Source organism: Stegodyphus dumicola, chromosome 5 (assembly GCF_044657685.1).
Source record: "Stegodyphus dumicola isolate Sdum_Otavi_A_Nest chromosome 5, ASM4465768v1".
Taxonomy (NCBI): domain Eukaryota; kingdom Metazoa; phylum Arthropoda; class Arachnida; order Araneae; family Eresidae; genus Stegodyphus; species Stegodyphus dumicola.
Genome location: NC_140772.1, coordinates 153,638,226 through 153,660,761, shown reverse-complemented (window position 1 = coordinate 153,660,761; position 22,536 = coordinate 153,638,226). Strand labels below are relative to the sequence as shown.

Below are 22,536 nucleotides of genomic sequence, written 5' to 3'. Positions count from 1 at the left end.
TTTGGAATAAAAATTTCTAGCAACAGCTTATTCTTTCAGATGAGAAATACTGTCTGCTATGTTTAAATTTATTCTTTTTCTCAAAATGATGCGTGTAAACAAGCTGCAAATTGAAGGATATGTTTCTGTACTTTCTGAAAAGAAATATTCAATTTCCACCATTTAAGCAGGTGTGAAATGCAATGTATTAAAATTTCTAAGTGCAAAATAAGCAACATTATTAATTGCAAAAATAAATACTATCAGTCTTTACTTCTGTATGGAGTGAAGACTTCAGACCTGAAAAGGGTAAATACAGTTTCTAATGTTCTAAAGCTAGCAAAAAGACAAAATCTGAGAATCCAGAAATCAATTCTTAAGTCTTTAAAAACATCAGCAGCAACAATAAATAAAATAATAAACCAAAATGTACAATTTAGAAAAGCTTAAAACATAATTTTCACTAGCTTTTGCCAAGGCATGTGGCTCAATGCAAAACAACTTGAACCCTGTATGAGAACTATTTATCAGGATATAAATAGAAATACATTGCGATTTCTGATGAAGCATGGGTTTACCTAAATACCTGCAACAAAAAAAGGTCTATTTATCATTGAAAACAAAACAAAAAGTGAGGTTTCATCGATTCAAAGAGAAAGTTTCAGTAAGGGATTTACAGTTCTTGCAGGATTCTGTTACAATGGAGAGTTAAAAATACAAAGAGTGAAAAAAAAAAATCAAATCGAATCAACATATTATCAAGAGAAAGTTTTACATCTGATATTTACAAAAGAAATTCCACTTCTTTATATAATGACTTTCAAAGAGTGAAATTTCATCAAGACAAAGCAACAAGTCATACTTCAAAAATATCACTGTATTCCATGACAAAATAAAGACCGATACAGGTATTGCACATATACATTTTCAATATATTCCTACGAATTCCCCTGATGTATGCACTGATGTACCCTTGGTCTCTTCAAAAGAGTTCTTTCTAAGTGTAAACTGCCACAATTGATGGACTCTGGAAAATAGTGGAAGCGGTATGGAAATCAACACCCCAGGAAATTTTACAAAAATTAGATACTCTTATGTTATTGTGACCAAATTGAGAAATGTACATATGTATGCATATATCATATATATGGATGGATGTGCACCTGCATGCATGTGTGTGTGTATGTATATATATATATGTATATGTATGTGTGCATACATATATGCACAAGCATATATATACATGTGTATGCATACATATACTTCTGAATCTGGTCCTGATAACAGAAGAGTCCCAAAAGTCCTTCAGTCATGGAAATCATGATGCAGACTTATAATCCAGAAAAAAAGTTTATCAGACCGAATTCTTCTTTTGAAAAAATATTCTTTACATTTTAAACATTGATTAAAGTCCCGAAATCATTACAAAAATGAGTAAGCAACAACTGGACTAGAATATGCTATATCTCCACAATAATTTTTTTTTAAAAAAAAGAAGTTTTGATTAATTAAATTTGCAATGTGGAAACATAAAAAATGTTATAAATATAATTTTGGTTACATGGAAATCCTATGGAATGCTCATGGAAGAACATGGTAAAAGAAATAATCAATGGAACAACTAAGGCTAGAAAAAAGCCATTTAAATGGAAAAGATATATTTAATCCCAGTTCATGAAATTATTTAATAAAAAACTGGAAAAGTTTAAGAAAAAAGAAAACAAAAATATTTATTGGGTCAGTCCATAAATTCATGTGCATTTTTTTTTGGTAAATTTTTAAATAATATAAAAAAACACAATTTAACATTTTAATCAATTATATATTTTCCTCCATTATCTACAATGTCTCACCCTCTTACAGGCAGCTTTTTTATGCCATTGCTGTAGAAAGACTCTGGTTTTGATGGGGGGGGGGGAAAAAAAAAAACTTGTTTTGATGGGAAAAAAAAAAAAGTTTATTGTGTACATCCTGTTTAGAATTTAATTTCTTTCTAAATAAAAAATTTTGTAAGGCACGAAATAAGTGAAAATCACTTGGAGCAATATCTGGGGAGTAAGCAGAATGTGGCAAAAGCTCCCAATTAAATTTACTAATTTTTCGCAGCATTGTTTGAGCCGTATGCGGTCTAGCGTTATCATGATGAAACAACACTTTTTTATATTCACCAATCGTTGGAGTTTTTTTAGCCATTCTGAGTTTAGATGTCAAAGTTGTTCACTATAATCTTCTGAATTAATCGTTTGATTTGGTTCTAACAGTTCAAAACGTCCTGAATGGGGTTCATCATCAATGCTGCTTTTTCCAACTTATTTTTTTTTACATCATTTCTGGGCAGTCCTTACACTAATAGTGTGTTCACCATGTGCACTATTAATTTTTATCGCTGCAAACTTGGCAGATTCCCCACACAAAAATAAAAAATGTATCACAGCTCGTTTGTACTGATTATCTATATTCATCTTCTATGGGTACTTAATACCCATAGAAGATGAATAACTTTCGATATTTACAAAAGTTGGTGATGAACTGAATAATATGTTAATCAAACGATTACAAGTTTCAACAGGTTCAAAACTGTATTGTTTTAGTAAATGCGTCATAGTGAATTCCCCGCATACTCTTAATGCACACGAACTTATGGACTGACCTGATAAGTTTATATGATAGTCACCATTTACTTTTTAATTCTATTAAAAAGCAAAAAATTAGGAACAAAATTAAAAAGACGTTACACATCGAAAAGAATTAGATACAACTTTTGAATTACACATTACATTCAATTTTCAGTTTCTCTAAGTGAATTATATACAAAACGTAAGATGTATTAACAAAACTGTGCATATGTTGTACAGTGGTTCTGGTAAACCCTATGTAACCCTTAGAACTAATCTGTTAAAACTAATGTGTTCAAGTGAATGAAGTCAAATACATTGCATTGTGTTATAAAGAAAACCCAAAAACTTTGCATGGAGGCAACAACCTTGGTTAACAAGAGGTGGCAGAAGGTAACAAGAAGTGTATAGGTAGCAGGAAAACATATAAAACAACTTATTTTATTAAATCAACCAAGTTATTTATTTTTTAGACCTTTTCAAACATGTATTATAAGTGTATTCTCCCAGAAGGGATTAATGTTTTCAGACATTTTATGAAAAAGGCTAAGATTTACAACATTTTTTTCATAATGGCTACAACAATAATTTTTTATTTACTAAGTAACAATATTTTAAACTCCATTTAATTTAGCAGCAGTGGGTGCTGGAAAAAGTTCACCTTACTAAGTGGAATGAGTAGTATGTATAAAACAAAATAAATTGCTTTTCTCTATCAATCTGTGAGTATTTCTTTAATCATAGCATCAGATACACTCTTTTCCAACCACAGTGTCTGGCAGAATCTCTATCTTTAAGATTTATGTAAAGATCCTCCAATGGAATGACTGCTCTTGGTGGAAATAGGGACAAGTTAAGTAGGCAGACCAAGGGAGCCTCATCAGGAGATACCAGTGATGATAAGAACATGAGAATCCACTTTGATGGGAGATATCTTACAGTGGTATGCTCATAGCAGGAGAACCATGGGGAATTCTCATGGCAGGCGATTCATCGCGCAGGCACAGCAGATGAAAGGAGAACCCATTCCATAATCAAAAAGAGGAAGATGCTAATTGCAAAAGATCTCCATCTTATGCTGTTTTTTTTTTTTTTTTTTTTTTTTTTGCTGAGTTGCACCATCGAAAATTAGATATCGGTAAGTATTAATTTGCGCTAACTTTAACATTATTTTTCAGCAAACATGTATGCAGTGGCACAGATTTCATAGGCAAAGCAATTAGATTAGAAAAGTATCACTCGCAAACGTGCACCCGTTTATAAAGAGTGAATGCTGCCACAGTCTAGACGGTGGCAAGAATAAAACAATAAAAAAATTTTCACTTTTTTCCTTCCTTTAGTTCACCCTTTACGTCGATAATGCCAAGCATGCCAAAAAAAAAGGTTCTAACCCTTTTTATGCACTTTTCACACCTAGCAGAAATAGAAGGCAGGATGCATGAAAAACCATAAAACAATCTGCCAAGTAAGTAACCTTGAGCTTAAAACTGCATTAAAAAGTAGATTTTGAAAATAAGAAAAATTCTCACCACTTCTAATGAAAATTATTTGGAAATAATATCCCAACTAATGAACCTAGATTAACAAATAGAAGTTCAACAGAAGGTAAAATGTTTCTGTACACAGAGTCAGACCAATGGTTGAGTGGGAGAGTGGCTGAACACTGGCAGTTCAGTCCGGGATCCTGGCACACAGGTAGGCTGCATCCCCATCTCTAATGTGTATATGAGCCAGTTTCCCTTAGAAAGTTCTCCATGAAGGCATTCTTTCCCTTGGGCAGATCATGTTTGAGTATTTTGTTATAATCAAATAAACCAAACTTTCATGTATCGAGTTTTAATGAAAAACTCCCGTCACCACAAATATGATCTGCACAAACAATTCACATTGGTGTGCTTAATCATATTTTGTCACATGATTTTTGGCATTTTAAAGAAAGAGACTTGCTTTAGAATATTGTGTTACAAAATTTGTAAAAAAATATTGTTATCATTAAATACATAGTGTCTGAAATGGAACTATAATGCTAGCAGATTAGAACCACTTCCTGTTCTGTTGCAAAACGTCAGCTACAGAATGTCACCAATCATGTGTACAGCTTTAGTACTAATGTTGTATCATATGCCACTGTGAAGGTTTGGTACCGAACATTAAAAAAAAAAAAAAAAAAAGGACTATGACATTCAAGAAGATTCTGGCCTACTGATGTTGATAAGGCTCGCCTATGAGAACTTGTGGAAGATCAGTATGAAACCACTCGAGAGCTTGGTAAGGAGTTAAGACGTTAGTGCCGCTTGGTAAGGAGTTAGACGTTAGTGCCATGTCCATTAGTTGAACTATGCAAGCATAAACTTAACATAGAAGTTCAGTCACTGGATGCTGCATGAGCTGCTCAAGTAGATAAGGACAGATGTTTCCGGGCCTGTACTAATCTGCTTCAATATCAATACAAGGGCAAAACTGTGGACTGGATCATCACTTGTGATGAAAAACGGATTAGCTTCAACAACACAGACTGAAAAGGGGGTTGGTCAGCACCCGGTAGCCTATCAGCAGCATCGAAAAACGCAATTCAACTAACAAAAGGGTCATGGTTTGTATCTGGTGGGATTGCTATGGTATTATCCACAAAGAGTATCTGGAAAAAGGTAAAACCATAGACAGTAAGGTGTACAGCGAGATGCTAGTTCAAGTTGAAGCTGCTGTGAAGGAAAAGTGTTGAACTGAATTCCGATGCAGAGAGGTAATGTTCCATGAAGATAATGCAAGACCACGTGTATTTGCATTCATCGGCTGAAATCTGTACAGACTCGAATGGTATCTTTGCCACATCCACCATATAGCACCGACATTGCTCCTTCAGACTTCTATTTTCACACCTGCAGCTATATCTTGTAGGTGCTATCTTTCATTCCGCATAGGATGTCCGAAATGAGGTTGATCTGTTTTTGGACTCATGGCCACAAAGTTTCTGGGCGAAAGGCCTTGAAAAAAATACCCAAACCTTGGCAGAAAATCATAGATTCTGCTGGTGATTACTACCCACACTAAAGGCACATACTGCGCTCATGTTTTTTCCCCCTAACTTTATTAAGAAAGTTTTTTTGGTGAAAACTTTCATGACAACTAGATATATAGAGTATAAATTTCAAACTGATAAATCAATAAATTGCATTTTATTGCATTGCTAAATATGACTACTGATTGATGCAATTACCTGCAAGAAGTACGCATACAGAGTACAGAAAAGAAGAATATAAAAAAATTGTTTTTTCCCAATAAAGGCAATTGTCTGACTTTTTAAGTTAAAACAGCTCGATGTGTACGTGGAGAGTAGTGCCAAGTTGCTGCGTGATGCCGAGTTCTATGAATTTTTGCAGGTCTATGAATTTTTTTTAAGTTAAAACAAATCAATGTGCACATGGAGAGCAGTGCCACTTTGCTCTACAATACTGAGAACTCTACATTTCTATTATTTTTTTTAAAAAAGTTAAAACAGGTCGCTGTGCACAAGGACCAAAAAAATAAAAAGTTAAATGTTTTATTGTGTTTTAACTTAATTTGTTACTGTTTTATGAAATTTGAGTGTTTTGTTATGGATGGTTGCTTTATGTAATTTTTACAGTTTCATAATGGATGCTTCTTTATGTTTTTAATTTTATTAATTCATTACTGTTTTATGTAATTTTGAGCATGCCATCATTATTTTAATGGCTATTGTTTTTCATGTGTTAGGTTGCTGAAAAAGTAGTCACCAATGACTGGTAATTTTGCAGAAGCTCTAGGCAGATAACATAAAAGTATAGTCACTTTGTTTTATGTTTGTTAGAAACCAAGAAATGATCTGTAACTTCATTAAGTATTTTACATGCTATATGGAATGTCGGTATGTATTTCTGTAACAATTACACATATGTTAATGAACATATAATAAATACATGATTTTTTTTTTTTTTTTTTTTTTTTTTTTTTTGTATTTTTTGCTTATAACAAGAGTTTTCAACCAAATTTAATGAAACTTACAGATAATGTTATAATGTTCAAGAAAAACATTAAATTGAAATTTTAAATGGAAACTGTGAATGCTCATTTAGACATCAGTATATCAATAAAGTAATTTTTACTGGATTCTGAATGATAACCGATTTTCCACAAACAGTCATTTTCTTAATTTAATAGACACTGCTTTATCATAGGTGAACTCATACAGTATTATACAAATATGCACCTGCCTGATACTATTTAGGTATGGCAAAAAGTGCTTGAGCATAAACCACATCATACCTGATGTCAAAATAAACAAATGTTAAATTTAATTGTAAATCTTTATCATGCAGTTAATTCCAGAAAGTTACTGCAATACAATGCTTCAAACTGTCAATATTTTTCTATATATGCATAATATACAAGAGAATTTTTATATAAATTTATAACACTTGAGGGGGGTTTCTAATGATGTAAATACCAAAATTAAACTCTCATCCCTCATTGTTATTTTAAGTTCTGATGCAAGTCATCCCCTGCAGCTCATGTGTAGTACAGTCAAAAGTTGTTAATTCGGACACCCATAATCCGGAATGATCTATAATCCGGACCTCAAAGCTACAAACTTTCTGTGCATGCGTCGCGTTGACGCAAGAAGACCTTCCCTACTGCGAATATGCTTGTGCGTGTGCGCAAAATACATTTACAAATGCGTGTTTAATGTATAACGGACGGTATAAGCTAAGCTAAAATTATCTATTTGAGTTAATGTTGCAGATTGCGTTGTTCCTTAATCTTCGAATTGGATCCGGCTTATTATTTTTTGCAGACTGTGTGGAAAAATTCCCCAAATGATTTATATATCGCCGTTAGAGGGCGCTTCGCTTCTGAAAAAGAATGTTAGTTTTTAGTTTGCGACGTAGTTAGTTAGCAGTGAACCTTCGATGCAATCAAAGTTGCTTTGTAAATAAAATGATTATTTTTGTAGATTGTTGAAGTATTTCACTTCATTTAGAATTATGACCTTTCGCAATATGGCGCATCGGTGCCGAGAACCTTTGGCCAATTTAGAAGTTTGTGTTTTTTAATTTTGGATATCATTTTATGCGAAGACAGCCAAGGTAAGCCTGTATTTTCTATTTTTATATAATATGGAAGATCTTATTGCTAAACTGAAATCAAAACGAAAGGTATTGAGGACTGGAGTGTCCAAGATATTAAAGAAAATTGAAACCGAATTGAATAAAGATGATAGTAGTATAAATGTAAATGTATTGGAAGAAATTTTAGACCAGTTAAACGAAAAATCAAAATCCTTGAGCAATTTAGATGCTGAAATAGAACGAGAATTAAAAGTCGAAGAAGATGAATTTGAACTTGAAATCTCATCCGCTTTAGAATATGAAGAGAAAATTCAAGTGTGGCAGTTTAGAGGAAAGAAAAAGTTGAAGGAGTTGAATAAGTTGGAAAATTCGGACAATGCAAATAGAGACATTTCTAATGAAACCGTTACAGAATCCCAAAACGAAAGTAACAAATTCACTCGTCTTCCAAAATTAACGATCTCTAAATTTTATGGTGATTCTTCGGATTGGTTAGAATTCATAGGTCAGTTCGAAAATGCGATTGATAAAAATCCGAATTTATCAAAAATAGAAAAATTAATTTTCTTAAAAAGCTTTCTTGGTGGCTCAGCCACCAAAGCTATTTCTGGTTTCGCTCTCATCGAAAATAATTACGAAGCTGCTCTTGAACTGTTACGTTCCAGATTTGGTCAAAAGAATATCTTAATTAATTCGCATTTAGGACAACTCTTAAGTACTTCACCTGTTAGAAATCCTAATGATATAAACGGATTAAGAAAACTTCTAGATCACGCCGAAGTACAGATAAGAAATCTTGAAGCATTAAAAATAGACTCTGATACCTACGGAAATCTCTTAACGCCTTTAATTTTGAAATTACTTCCTAATGAATTCGTTCTTGATTATAGCCGAAAAATTAAAGACGAAAATTGGGATTTAAAAGGTTTGTTAGCCTTTTTGAGGAACGAAGTATTCAGTAGAGAACGCGCGGCTTCTGTTAATTATAATTCTAGAGAAAAATATTTGCGATTGGAAAAGCATTTGCCGTTCAAACATAAACATTCTCCAGCCATAACGAGCAAGCCGTCTACAGTTGAGTTATTAGCGGCGTCATCCGAATCGCAGTGTCTGTTCTGCGGGAACACAAATCATAAATCTGCGGATTGCGAAATTTTAAGTGTAGAAAAGAAAAAAGAGATCTTAAAAAGTGAATCGCGGTGTTTTTTATGTTTGAGTCGGTTTCACCGGATCCAAAATTGTAAACAAAAAATAAACTGTGCCTTCTGCTTTAATAAACACTCGAAAGCCATTTGTTATTCATTCCATCAGAAAAAAGATAATGAAAAACCTGAAAAGAAAACGTCGGATTCGAGCGTTATTTCCGCTGTTTCGTCATATAATTCCGATGAAAATAGATCTAATAAAATATTATTACAAACGGCTTCTGCATTGATCCGAAATAATGATAAATCTGAAAATGTCAGAATTCTTTTTGATAATGGCTCAATGAGATCTTTCATAACTAAAGATGTATCTACTAAATTGGAACTTCCGATTGTTAGAAAAGAATCACTTTCTGTTTATTCCTTTGGTGATAAAAGTGCGTTAGAAAAAACCTTTAATGTTGTTAGAGCAAAACTAGAAAATGTAAACGATCCTAATCTTAATATATATATTGAGCTTCTTGAAACCGAAAATATATCCAATACTGTTATCTCTCCTCCAGATTTTAACTTTGCTAAGAAAAATAAAATTTTACAAAATTTACAATTAGCAGATTGTTGTAGAAAAAGTGACAAAATTGATATTCTCATAGGAGTAGATTTCTACTATTCTATAATTACTGGTAAAATTAAAAGAATTTCAAGAAATGTAGTAGCCACAGAATCTTTATTTGGGTGGTGTTTGCAGGGTAAAGTAAATAATGATCATAGTGAATTATTAACTATGAAAGTAATTGTAAATGAAAACTTGATATCAGATCAGTTACAACAGTTTTGAAGCTAGAAAACTTGGGTTTGGAAAGTGATACTCAAAACGACAAAACTGTTGATTTAGAAATTATGAAATCTTCCGAATCTGATATCAGGTATAAGAACAGCAGATACCAAGTAAAATTACCTTGGAAACCGAATTCAAAACATTTAATGGAAGATAATAGGGATATAGCACTTGAAAGATTTAAGAAATTGAGTAACAAATTTAAAATTGATAACTCTTTGTTTGTTCAATACACAGAGGTTTTAAAGGATTGCTAGTTAAAACATATTATTGAACCAGTTCAAGAAGACAATCAAAATGATAAGACCCTATTTTATTTACCTCATAGAGCAGTCATCAGAAATGATAGAGCAACAAGCAAACTAAGAATAGTTTATGATGCTTCAGCCCATAAACCAAAAACACTCTCTCTAAATGACTGTTTATACACTGGTCCGAACCTATATCCTGATATTTTTGATTTATTGATAAAATTTAGACAAAATTCGATAGCCTTTACAGCGGACATTACACAAGCATTCTTACAGATAGAGTTAAATGAAGAAGACAGGGACGTTACACGATTCTTTTGGAAAGATGATCCTAATGATAACAATGAGAGTTTGAAAACCTTTAGATTTACAAGAGTTTTGTTTGGAGTAAAATCTAGTCCCTTTCTCCTAGCTGCTACTATTAAGCATCACCTTAAAAAATATTCAGAAATATATCCTGAAACAGTAGAACTCTTAAACAACTACCTGTATGTTGATGACATTATTGGTGGTCACCAAAATTTAGAACAAGCCCTGAAAACAAGTTTAGAAATTGTGAACATTTTTAATGAAGCTAGCATGTCACTACATAAGTGGCATACTAATTCCAAAGAACTCAAAGATGTTTGGCATCGCAAAGAATTTTCGATGCAAGAATCTCCTGAAGTTGTCCCGATCAAAGTGTTAGGAATTAACTGGGATACGGATAATGATAATTTTTATTTAGACACTCAGCACTTGACAAATTTCATTTCCTCGTCAATCAACTCAAAACGTTTTCTATTGCAAACCGCAGGCCGTATTTTTGATCCTGTCGGATTTTATGGCCCTTTCACTATAAGAATAAAGTGTCTGATTCAGGAAATCTGGTCTGCCAAAATTGATTGGGACAATGAACTTCCACCTGATCTTAGTTATAAATGGAAAGCCTGGTACGAAGAAATTGAAGAACTGAACCACCTCAGAATTCCCTGCTACTATTTAGAAGGATTATTAGATGCAGATGTGAAACAAATAGAACTCCATAGCTTTTCTGATGCTAGTTTGAAAGCTTATGGATGCGTGGTATATCTGAGAATAGTTTTGAACAATGGAACTTTTCAAACAGTTTTTGTTGCTTCCAAGAGTAGAGTTGCACCTCTGAAATCCCTTACACTTCCTAGATTGGAGCTTTTGGGTGCGCTTTTATCTGCTAGATTGAGTGATAAAATAGCAAAATCTTTAAAATACGAAGTAATCCCCTTCCACTGGACTGATTCTCAAATAACGTATTTTTGGATTCAGGGATCTCCCGAAAGATTTAATCTTTCATCAAAAACAGAGTTTATGAAATTCAGAAACTAACTGAAAGCAATAATTGGCATTATTGCCGTGGGAAAGATAACCCCTCCGACATCATATCACGAGGAACTACTGTTGCTAATTTAAGAAATTGTTCACTTTGGTGGTTTGGACCAGAATGGTTGCAAAACAAATGTATAGACTGGCCAGTTCAACCGAAGTTTGACGTGGGAAACGATAAGCAACTAGAACTCCGTAGTAAGATATCTGTTTATGACGTTGTTGTGAAAAGAGATGATCAACTATTGGATATGACAAAATTCAGTAATGTGCTGAAATATCTCAGAATTATGGCATGGGTTAGACATTTCGTTGCTAAGGCAAGAAAACTGCCTGCTAATAGTGGAACACTAAGTGCTTCTGAAATTAAGGACACTGAAATATTTTGTGTTCGTAAAGCCCAGATGGATTTCTTCACACCTGAAATTAAGGCTCTTCAATCTAACAAGTCAATTTTTCCAAGCTCTGATATATTCAGCTGGGCACCGTTTCTTGATGAAAATAAAATTCTTCAAATTAAGGGAAGATTAGAAGAAACCGAATATACAGTTGACGAGAAGCATCCAGTTCTTCTTCCTAAAGATTCCAAATTTACTGAATTAATTGTAAAAAGGGAACATAATAAGGTTCTGCATGCGGGAGTTGCAGCAACTTTAGCCAAACTAAGACAGAAATTTTGGATTCCTAAAGGCCGTCAGTTGGTAAAGAAAGTTATAGGGAACTGTTTAATTTGTCGGAAATACACAGTAAAACCAGCGAAACAAATGACAGCTCAGTTACCTAAAGATCGAATTGTTGAAACTCCACCTTTCTATGTTACAGGCGTGGATTTCACAGGTCCAGTTTACATCAGGTCTGGAAACGACATTCAGAAATCATACATCGTATTGTTTACGTGCGCTGTTACACGAGCATTACATCTAGAACTCATTTCCAATATGTCTGCAAACAAATTCATTTTGGCTCTCAGACATTTCATTTCGAGAAGAGGAAACTGTCGCACCTTTTATTCAGATAACGCGAAAACTTTCAAATATGCTGCCAAAGATTTACAGTATTTTTACAGCATAATTAAAGGTACAGACTTTCAAAATTTTCTAGCAAATGAAGGCTTGACTTGGAAATTTATCGTCGAGCTTGCTCCATGGTAGGGAGCTTTTTATGAACGCCTTATGAAAACCATAAAGGAACCGTTGAAAAAGATATTAGGCAGAGCTCAACTGAATTTTGAAGAATTTATGACTGTGTTGACAGAGGTCGAAAATATTGTGAATAGACGTCCTTTGACCTACGTTTACAACAATTTACATGAACCTGAACCGCTTGCACCAGCTGATTTTCTATTGATCGGACATAAGGATGAATATCCATACAACTTTGCTGAGATCCTGAATAACTCTCCAACAAGAAAGAGTCTAATAAAACGAAAAGAATATCAGACAACGCTTATAAAACAGTTCTGGAAAAAATGGAAAAATCAGTATCTTCTTGAGTTGAGAAATGCTCACTTCTTTGGTACACCAGAAGCCAAGAAAAATCTTAAAATTGGTGATATAGTTTTACTTGAAGGAACAACTAAATCTAAGTTCCTCTGGGATTTAGGTCGAGTAATTCAAGTCTTCAAAGGACGTGATGGTCTTGTACGATCATGTGTGGTAAAAACTAAAAAAGGGGACCTTAAGAGACCTGTACAATTGATATACCCCCTTGAACTATCAGACTGAAAATGAACTAAATTTGTAACCTTTTAATTTTACTTCTTATATTTCATGTTCACTAACATTAATTTTAGATAATTAGTTTAGTTATTACTAATAATTTACTGTTTGTAATTTGAATTAATATTTACGTATTGAGTAACATTTGAGTTGATGCAGTTAACTATATTTGTTTATTTTATAGAATTTCCTTTTGCAGTTTATATTTACATCAGTTGAATGTATTTGATATGTAAGTTGCTTTCTTATATTTTATTATTTGTATGCTGAAATAGTGATAATTTTTACAAAAATTATCAGGTGGGGAGTGTGGAAAAATTCCCCAAATGATTTATATATCGCCGTTAGAGGGCGCTTCGCTTCTGAAAAAGAATGTTAGTTTTTAGTTTGCGACGTAGTTAGTTAGCAGTGAACCTTCGATGCAATCAAAGTTGCTTTGTAAATAAAATTATTATTTTTGTAGATTGTTGAAGTATTTCACTTCATTTAGAATTAGAACCACCTTTCGCAATAGACTGTTAGAGCAATTTTATAAAAGTAAGCTTGAACTTTCGATTATGTCAAATAGAATTTCTGATATATGATTATTAATATGTAAAGGATCTACAAAGCGAAAGTATTTTTCAAAGTTCATTAAACAAAAAGTGGAATTCCTGCAAAAAATGGATAAAGGCATATCTTTTGTTTATCTAAACTTTAATGTTTGTTTATCTTTAACGCGGCGGCGTGCAATGAATTGGAAGTTGACCTGTCAGCACTATCCTTATCTTCAGGGCAGATGTTTTTATTTTATTTAGCTTATAATTCCTAACTAAATGTAAAATTTCATCTCGATGTACTCCATCTTTGATATGATTTAAATCAAATTTCTCGTCATTATAATTCGCTTCCGATAGCGAAGAAAGTGACAGAGGTTATTGAAAACGAAAAAATTTCGATTGACAAATTAGTCGATAGACACAGCATTTATAGGACTTGAACAGCAGAACTTTGTAACTGAACAAGAAATTATGTCTGTTTATAGAATTAAAGAGAATGTATTATCACATAAAAAATGAAACAACTTACATTGAAAGAAATGTTTAATAAAGTAAACAAATAAATATTAAGCTTTTTTTTTTTTTTTTTTTTTTGTAAATTTTGATACCCTTTAGATCATAATTGTTCTTTATTTCATAAATTACGGTTTCATATTTTTAATTTTATAATTTCTGCATGCCATCTTACCAGATTTAAACTGATGATCTATAATCCGGAAAAATCGATAATTCGGAATTGCCGAAGTCCCGACGAATCCGGATTAACGACTTTTGACTGTATATTGCATGAGCAACTGAAAGCCCAAACACACAAGCAAAGTTTAACTTAATTCTTTTTTTTTAACCTCATAACTCATGGGTGCTCACTTCAAATATTGAAAAACATTGAAAAATACATCTTGACTTCAGCAAATAACTGGAACTTCATTAGTTATGATAATGAAGTCAATGATATGAAGTCAATTAGATATGATACATGTACTTTTACTCAATGCTAAAACATTTTTGGGTCAGACAACCTAACCAAATAAAACATTTGCTTACCATCCTGTATCAAATGTCCAGCAAACTATTTCCCATGAGCAGCAGCTTTCTGGGCACAAAGCAAGCATGGCAGCTGTTGCACTGACAAATGTCTCTCAACTACAAGTTATGCAATTATAATTATTCTTTCCAATTTAAACTGTGTGACTTGCCAATAAATCTGCATAAATCTCTGGATTTTAACTTTCAGGGCTCAATGTGAATTCGAGAGGTCTGTGGTTCGAGTACCGGCTAAGGGCATTGCTCATTTTTTAAGTCTCCCACTTCCAAATAACCTAATGTCTCTACATACTTGCTATACATACTTTGGCTACCGAATTGTGAAAGAAGAAAATTGATATATGTTGCAGAAGCACAATTAAAAATAATTCCTTTTAAATGTTCATATCTCACAGAATATTCATGGGTTTCAATTCAAATTTGTATTTAATACTAATAATAATATTGTTCTGTTTTCTCTAAGGTTCATGATACTTAGTTGAAAACTCTCCATAATATATGAAAAATCTTTAAAAAAACTTAAATTTTTAAAGGAAATTTTTACATCTTCATTTATATATAAATGTTCAGCATGTGAAATATTTTCATAGCTAATTTTTTGGTATTTATGGTACAATGTGAACAGAAATAACTTTTTCTTATTAACAATTTTGTTCTTGCTCTTCCAAATACATCTGTGATTAATTTTTTACTAAAAAATGTGAGTTCAACCATGGCTGCAATTATTGAACAAACTATGAAATACTAAAAGGCCTGAAAAAAAAAAATATCTAAAATCTAAAGTATCCACTGACTTTTGGATTGTGTACTGATTCAAAGTTTGAGCAATTATTTCAGACAAAGTAACCTATAAAAACACAAAACAACATGTAAAACCTACATTAATATAAACATTACTTCTCACAAAAACTAGAAATACTATATGAGAAATGCATAGCTTATATGAAAAAGAAATAATGCATGTACGATATAGTTTTACCTTCCATAACTGAAAAAACAATTAACATATTGAAAGTTCAGATGTGGTGTTAATGATGAGAATGTGTCAGATTGAGGTCATAAGAGTTCAGTTTGGTGGAAAGTAGAGACTGTGCTGTTAGGAAGGTTAGAGGTTAGGTTACTTGAATACAGTCAAAAGTCTTTAATCCAGACACGTCGGGACTTCAGTGATTCCAGATTACTGGTTTTTCCGAATTATAGATAATCAGTTTAAATTTGGCAAGATGGCATGCAGAAATTATAAAATAAAAAATATGAAACCGTAATTTATGAAATAAAGAGCAATTATGATCTAAAGAGTATTAAAATTTGCAAAAAAAAAAAAAAAAAGGTTAGTATTTATTTGTTTACTTTATTAAACATTTCTTTCAATGCGCGCATGCCTAAATCATACATTACGCATAGTCGAAATTAGAAAATTGCAACCAGAAAACTATTTGATGTGTATTCGCGATATTTATAATAACGAGGAATTTGATTTAAATCATATCAAAGACGGAGTACATCGAGATGAAATACTACATTTAGTAAGGAATTACAAGCCGAGTAAAATAAAAACATCTGCCCTGAAGATAAGGATAGTGCTGACGGATCAGCTTCCAGTTCATTGCACGCCCCGACGTCCCCCCCCCCCACAGAGCAGCAGCCTGAAATTGATAAACAGATTTCGGAATGGTTAGAGAAACAAAGAATATGCCTTTATCCATTTTTTTGAAGCAATTCCACTTTTTGTTTGATGGACATCGAAACATGCTTTCACTTTGTAGATCCTTTTGGCAGCTCCAGAATCGTAAATTCTTTTTGACATAATCGAAAGTTCAAGCTTACTTTTATAAGATTGCTCTAACGGTCTGCAAAAAATAATAAGCCGGATCCAATTCGAAGATTAAGGAACAACGCAATCTGCGACATTAACTGAAATAAATAATTAGATAATTTTAGCTTAGCTTATACCGTTCGTTATACATTAAAACGCACAATGCGTAAAGGTGTTATGTGCATGCTTAAACACATATGCGCATGCGTAAATGTATTATGTGTTTACGTATGTGCAGAAAGTTTGTAGCTTTGAGGTCCGGATTATAGATCATTCCGGATTAAAGACTTTTGACTGTATAAAAATGCTGAAAAAGGGATACTTTTGTGGAATACTTTTTGAAGGAAACTGGTTACACATGGAGAAAACCATCCATACAGCTAGTTTGTTCAACAGCATTTGATTTCAAGCCACGTCGAAATACCAGTATTCAGTGATCTTAACCACCTGGCCACTAGTGAGCTGCAGGAGGTCAGAAAATGGATTATCTTGCTATTTAATTCCATCAAAACAAACAGTCATAATAACACGAATCATTTTACATCAGCCATAAAAAATTATATATCTCAATATTCAACACCAAGAGAGATAGACACCGAAGAATACCGACTATTTGCCTTCCACACAACCAATATTTGTCCTTTGTTGCAACTTAACAGGCATACCCCAATGATAATATAATGATTCCAATATAATTCTTTATAGAGAATCAAAACATCATGCAAGCTTACTTTGAAACTCTGTCGGTTTTTAAATTTAAAAGCACATATTTTTTTGCTGTCAGCACCTAAAATAATCAGATATTTCCCCTTACCTTTGTAAAAGCAAAAGTCCTCTTGGGATTTCTTTCATTCAGTAAAATAATCTGCTATAAAGGTGAAAGAGAATAAAAAAACTCTTGCAAAATTAGGCACAGCTCTCATGGATTTCAAATATTTATCTTGCATTAAATTACATTTCCCTTCTGACATTAATTTATATTGTGTTTTTTATTGGCATCTTCTTCTCTTATTTCAAGGAAAAGTTTTTAAAAACCATTTGCTCAAACGTAAAAGAAAAACTCAAAACTGATGTAAATGATGAAATTTGTACACAGTAATACATTATAAACAAGACATCTGGAATATCTTCATTTAAAAGTTAATTTATTTTTATTAATATTATTTATTATTAATATTATTTTTATACGAGGGCTATTCAGAAAGTAGATTACGTTTTGGAATAAAAAAATAAACAAAGTATAGGAAACAAATTTTATTATATACAGATGAAAGCCACACTCAAATACTACTTTTCTACATAGTCACCATACAAATTAAGGCATTTATCGTAGCGATGTACGTACGAGCTTGGAAATTCCTTCGTCGAAAAATTCGGCCGCCTGCGCCTTCAACCACTTCGTTACCTCTTCTTGCCTTCCATCTTGCACAAAACTTGTGGTAACCAAGCTTTTCGCTGATGATTTCGTGCAACAAACTTCGCGAAATTTGTGGAAAACTCAAAGAAAGTTCCGTTATTGTGAAATTTCGATTTTCACGGACTTTAGCATCGACTTTTTCGAGAAGTTCGGCGGTCACTATGCTGGGTCTCCCACTTCGATCTTCGTCGTGAACATTGGTTCGGCCATTTTGAAATCTTATGACCCACTGACGCACTCCACCTTCAGTGATAATGTTGTCCCCATACACTTCACGAAGCTGCCGATAGATTTCTATCGGTTTACAGTTTTTTGCAGTCAGAAACCTTATTACTGAGCGCACCTCGCAGCTCGCGGGATTTTCAATTAACGCAGACATTTCAAACCGTCACAGTATCTGAACGGAGCACAGCACGAACCTCTCACTAGCACGGCTAGATGCAGACTGAGCTGCGCAACGCTCTGACCCCAAGATGGCCGCGCTAGCCCCGCCCCTAGCGGACACAGACGAAAACGTAATCTACTTCCTCGATGGCCCTCGTACATAAACAGATAAAATCATGCTTACATATGCAAAGAAGGGCCAAAAAACATTTGCACAAGAATTAAAAATAGAGACAATTCTTGTTGGATTTCTTCAAGTTTCTCTTCATTGTCACAAATGCTTATAACTATATAGTTTGAAATCTGCAATGAAAAACATAAATTAATTCAAAAATATGTCAAACAGAAAGAAAATACCTAAAAAAAAGATGACTTTTAAAAAGCCAGATTATTTAATATTGTTACAAATTTTGCATTTAGATAGCAAATTTTGGTAGAATTGAAATTAAAATTGTTGTATTTTCCTCTGCAATGCAGCGCAAGGCAAATTTTAAGAAAAAGCTTTGCCGGAAAACTAAGAATACAGGCGAATGCGCATTTAACAACGAGTAAACAGATATCTCGATAATTTGTATTGACATTGAATAAATGAAATTGACCACTATGTTAGCTGTAACCATAATTCCACCCTCTCATTGTTTTCGAGTAATTTCGAGAGACAGAAAGTACTAGAAATATCTCGCAACTGGTTGAAAGCTATAAAAGGCCTCAGAGAGAGCGTCTGAGTTCAGTTGCTTAGTTACTGTTGTTGCAAGTTGTCTAGTTCCATGTGAACTGAGATAGAAGAGTTAGCTTTCTCTTTAGGTACACTTTGCAGTGGTTGTATTTAACATTCTTAGAAATTTGAAGTAATGACTACTGATTATATTGCATGATACTGCGAACACATGTACGAATATCTCTAAGGAAAATTCCAGAGTCCTTATATACAGTCAAAAGTCGTTAATTCGGACACCCATAATCCGGACCTCAAAGCTACAAACTTTCTGTGCATGTGTCGCGTTGACGCATGCGCATAAGACCTTTGCGGCTGCGAATATGCTTGTGCGCAAAATATGTTTACGAATGCGTGTTTAATGTATAACGGACGGTATAAGCTAAGCTAAAATTATCTAATTATCTATTTCAGTTAATGTTGCAGATTGCATTGTTCCTTAACCCCTTCGAGCCGGGTAGCGAAAACGCGCGCTTATCGCTGAGGCCGGCAGTGTCTTACACGAGCGTCTCTCCACGGCCGGGGGCTTTTTTGCTACTAAGCCTAAATCCATGAAATTTCCGAAGTATCAACGCATTGTTTAATAATGCTCTATAGAGTATTTAAATGGCTTATGCTTTATAGATATTTTTATATATATACTTTAATTACCTTATTTCTTGTTTAAATGCATATTTTACACATTTTATTTTAATTACTCACCATTTTATGAATTTTAACATTATACATCTGAAAACAAAATATATTACTTAAAATTCTCTTTTCGTATGAAAAATTTGAAAATAGGGATCTACACACAGTCCTACGTTACATTCCTTGCACTCGTAATAACTCATTTGCCGTTTTGGAGGATTTTTCCGGGAATGTGAACAAACGAAGCATCGTCGTCTCATTTTCTTATCAGTCTCTTCTGAACAAAGTTTTGGAAAATGTCTTTCAGTTAATCTTTCAGAATCAATATCAGAATATCAGAATTTCAGAATCAATATCTGAAATATTTTGCATCATTTCTGCTATTTCATGATCTGTTAAACATTTTAGATGCTTCGACATTGCAACGGTAAAAGCAAAGAATTCACGTCTAACAAGATCTAATTATTTTCTAAAAACTGAACTGCAAACCAAAATACCCAACGCTTTAGAGCAAATAAAACTTCTCTACTTACAGTAAACAACTACCACGTGCGAATAAAGTGCGATTTAAAGAGACGTCATAAATCACGCCATTCGGAAACATTTATTTCCCCATTTGTTTATATAATCAAAAACACGTGTATGTGAGTCATGCTTCTCTCATTTTGAGTAGAAGGTCTAATGTACATGTATCTGAAACCATATGGACATACAGTGCCATCTTGTGGCAGAAATGATAGTTTGAGAAACGTTCCAAAGTACTGGCACAAATACGTGACAGTCGGTAGAGAACGGAACAATCCTCTGGCACGCCTGTGTGTCGGCCGGTAGGTAAGTGTGTTCGTTGCTGGCATGTATACGTGACAGTCGGCGCGAAGGGGTTAATCTTCGAATTGGATCCGGCTTATTATTTTTCCAGACTGTTAGAGCAATTTTATAAAAGTAAGCTTGAACTTTCGATTATGTCAAATAGAATTTCCGATATATATTTACTAATATGTAAAGGATCTACAAAGCAAAAGTATGTTTCGAAGTCAAATGGATAAAGGCATGTCCTTTGTTTCTCTAACCATTCCGAAATCTGTTTATCAATTTCACACTGCTCTGCGGCGGTGAATTGGAAGTTGATCTCTCAGCACTATCCTTATCTTCAGGGCAGATGTTTTTATTTTATTCGGCTTATAATTCCTTACTAAATGTAGTATTTCATCTCGATGTACTCTGATATCATTTAAATCAAATTCATCGTCATTATAATTTGCTTCCGATAGAAGAAAGTGACACAGAGGTTATTGAAAACGAAATAATTTCGATTGACAAATTAGTCGGTATTCTCGACACAGCAATTATAGGACTTGAACAGCAGAAGTTTGTAACTCAACAAGAAATTATATCTGTTTATAGAATTAAAGAGAAAGTATTATCACATAAAATGAAGCAACTTACATTGAAAGAAATGCTTAATAAAGTAAAGAAATAAATATTAAGCTTTTTTTTTTTTTTTTTTTTTGTAAATTTTGATACCCTTTAGATCATAATTGTTCTTTATTTCATAAATTACTGTTACCAGATTTAAACTGATGATCTATAATCCGGAAAAATCGAGATAATCCGGAATCGCCGAAGTCCCAACGAGTCCGGATTAACAACTTTTGACTGTATTTCTTTTGATAAGAATAAATTTTATTAACCTATTATCAGACTTGTGCATTCAATCTATTAAGACCCCGTATGCACTCCACACTTTTTGGTGTCAGAAGTGAGATTACTTACTTTACTTGCTTACCACCACCTGAGTCGCTGTATATGTCCATTATATGACTATCAGCATTTGTACTCAGTTGGTGGTGCATTCTATTGTTGTCAGGTCTAAGAAAAATCTGTATAGAATATTAAAATTTGTAGTGGAATTTATAAAGTTACTTCAGAAGATGGCTATTTGTATGCCAGTAACAAGAGCAATGGAAGAACAATTAAGACAGCTTGTGACTGCCTTTGTTGCATTCCGAGAAAAGATGGAAGTTGGCCAAGTATCCTTTAATTCTTTGCAGAACATAACGGCCCAAATGACTTTTCATTCAAACAACCTCAATCACCCGAAATTCTGATGTTGTTTTCTTCCCTCCCCTAAGGCATGCAGTACCAGCATACCCTAAGGCATGCAGTACCAACATCAGAATCACCCAAAATTCTGATGTTGTTTTCTTCTTTCCCCTAAGGCATGCAGTACCAGGTGCAATTTCCCCAAATGCATTTTATCCGTTTATTGCAGACAGCTTGTTTGTGGTTCCTTATCTTTATTTGTTAGAAGTAGAAAGGATGTCATTTGAAATCTTCACTCTTCTTTGTGTGTTAATGGATGGGGAGGGGAGGAAATTGTTGTGACTGTTGAAAACCATTTAAGGAGGTTTGGTATTTTAATATATAGGTTAGCGAAGGCTTCAGTTTTCAAAGAGTTAAAGAAGACATGAAATCGGGTAACGGTTCCATTAAAGAAGAAATTAAAGCAGGTGGAGAATCCATTAAAAAAGATATGAAAGCCATTCAAGAAAAGATGGAAGGGACATAAATTCTGTCAAAGAAGAGATGAAAGTGGAAGGACAAATCCAACAACAAACTGAGGACAGCGTGTAGTATGTATGCTGTCGCCAAAGAAGATGACACCTTAAAGAAATGCACAGCGACAGCAGGAAGCAATTCTAATGGTTTTAAATTTTTACCCATGCCTGCTCGTCTCTGAAGCTATCCACATATGATGGAAAGACCTCCTGACAAGTGTATAAGACACAATTTTCTATAAAGGCAGAAGCGAATGCATAGAATTCCCAAGCTGAAGCCTGTCTTCTCACGAGGATGCATTTAACAACATGAAAGAAGCTTTAACATCTGCTCCAATCCTGATTCTCAGCTCGATAAACCATTTTTTCTTGATACAGATGTGAGCAATGAAAGTGTCGGTGCTGTTTTGTCAAAAGAAAAAAATGGCCAAGTACGTGTCATGTCCTACTAGAGAT

At 33.5% G+C, this 22,536-nt stretch overlaps 1 protein-coding gene across 5 annotated transcripts in view; it reads right to left on the bottom strand.

Moving 5' to 3' along the window:
* HPS1 (Hermansky-Pudlak syndrome 1 protein) overlaps window positions 1-22,536 on the bottom strand; it is a 133,554-nt gene that overhangs the window by 90,162 nt on the left and 20,856 nt on the right. For 4 of the 5 annotated variants that reach the window (XM_085817254.1, XM_085817255.1, XM_035372423.2 and 1 more), the window contains exon 3: window positions 18,359-18,477. The exons of the other annotated variant lie outside the window; for it this stretch is intronic. In XM_085817254.1, coding sequence (XP_085673380.1) covers window positions 18,359-18,477 — 119 coding nt within the window. The remainder of the gene's footprint in view (window positions 1-18,358; window positions 18,478-22,536) is intronic. 5 annotated transcript variants of the gene reach the window in all.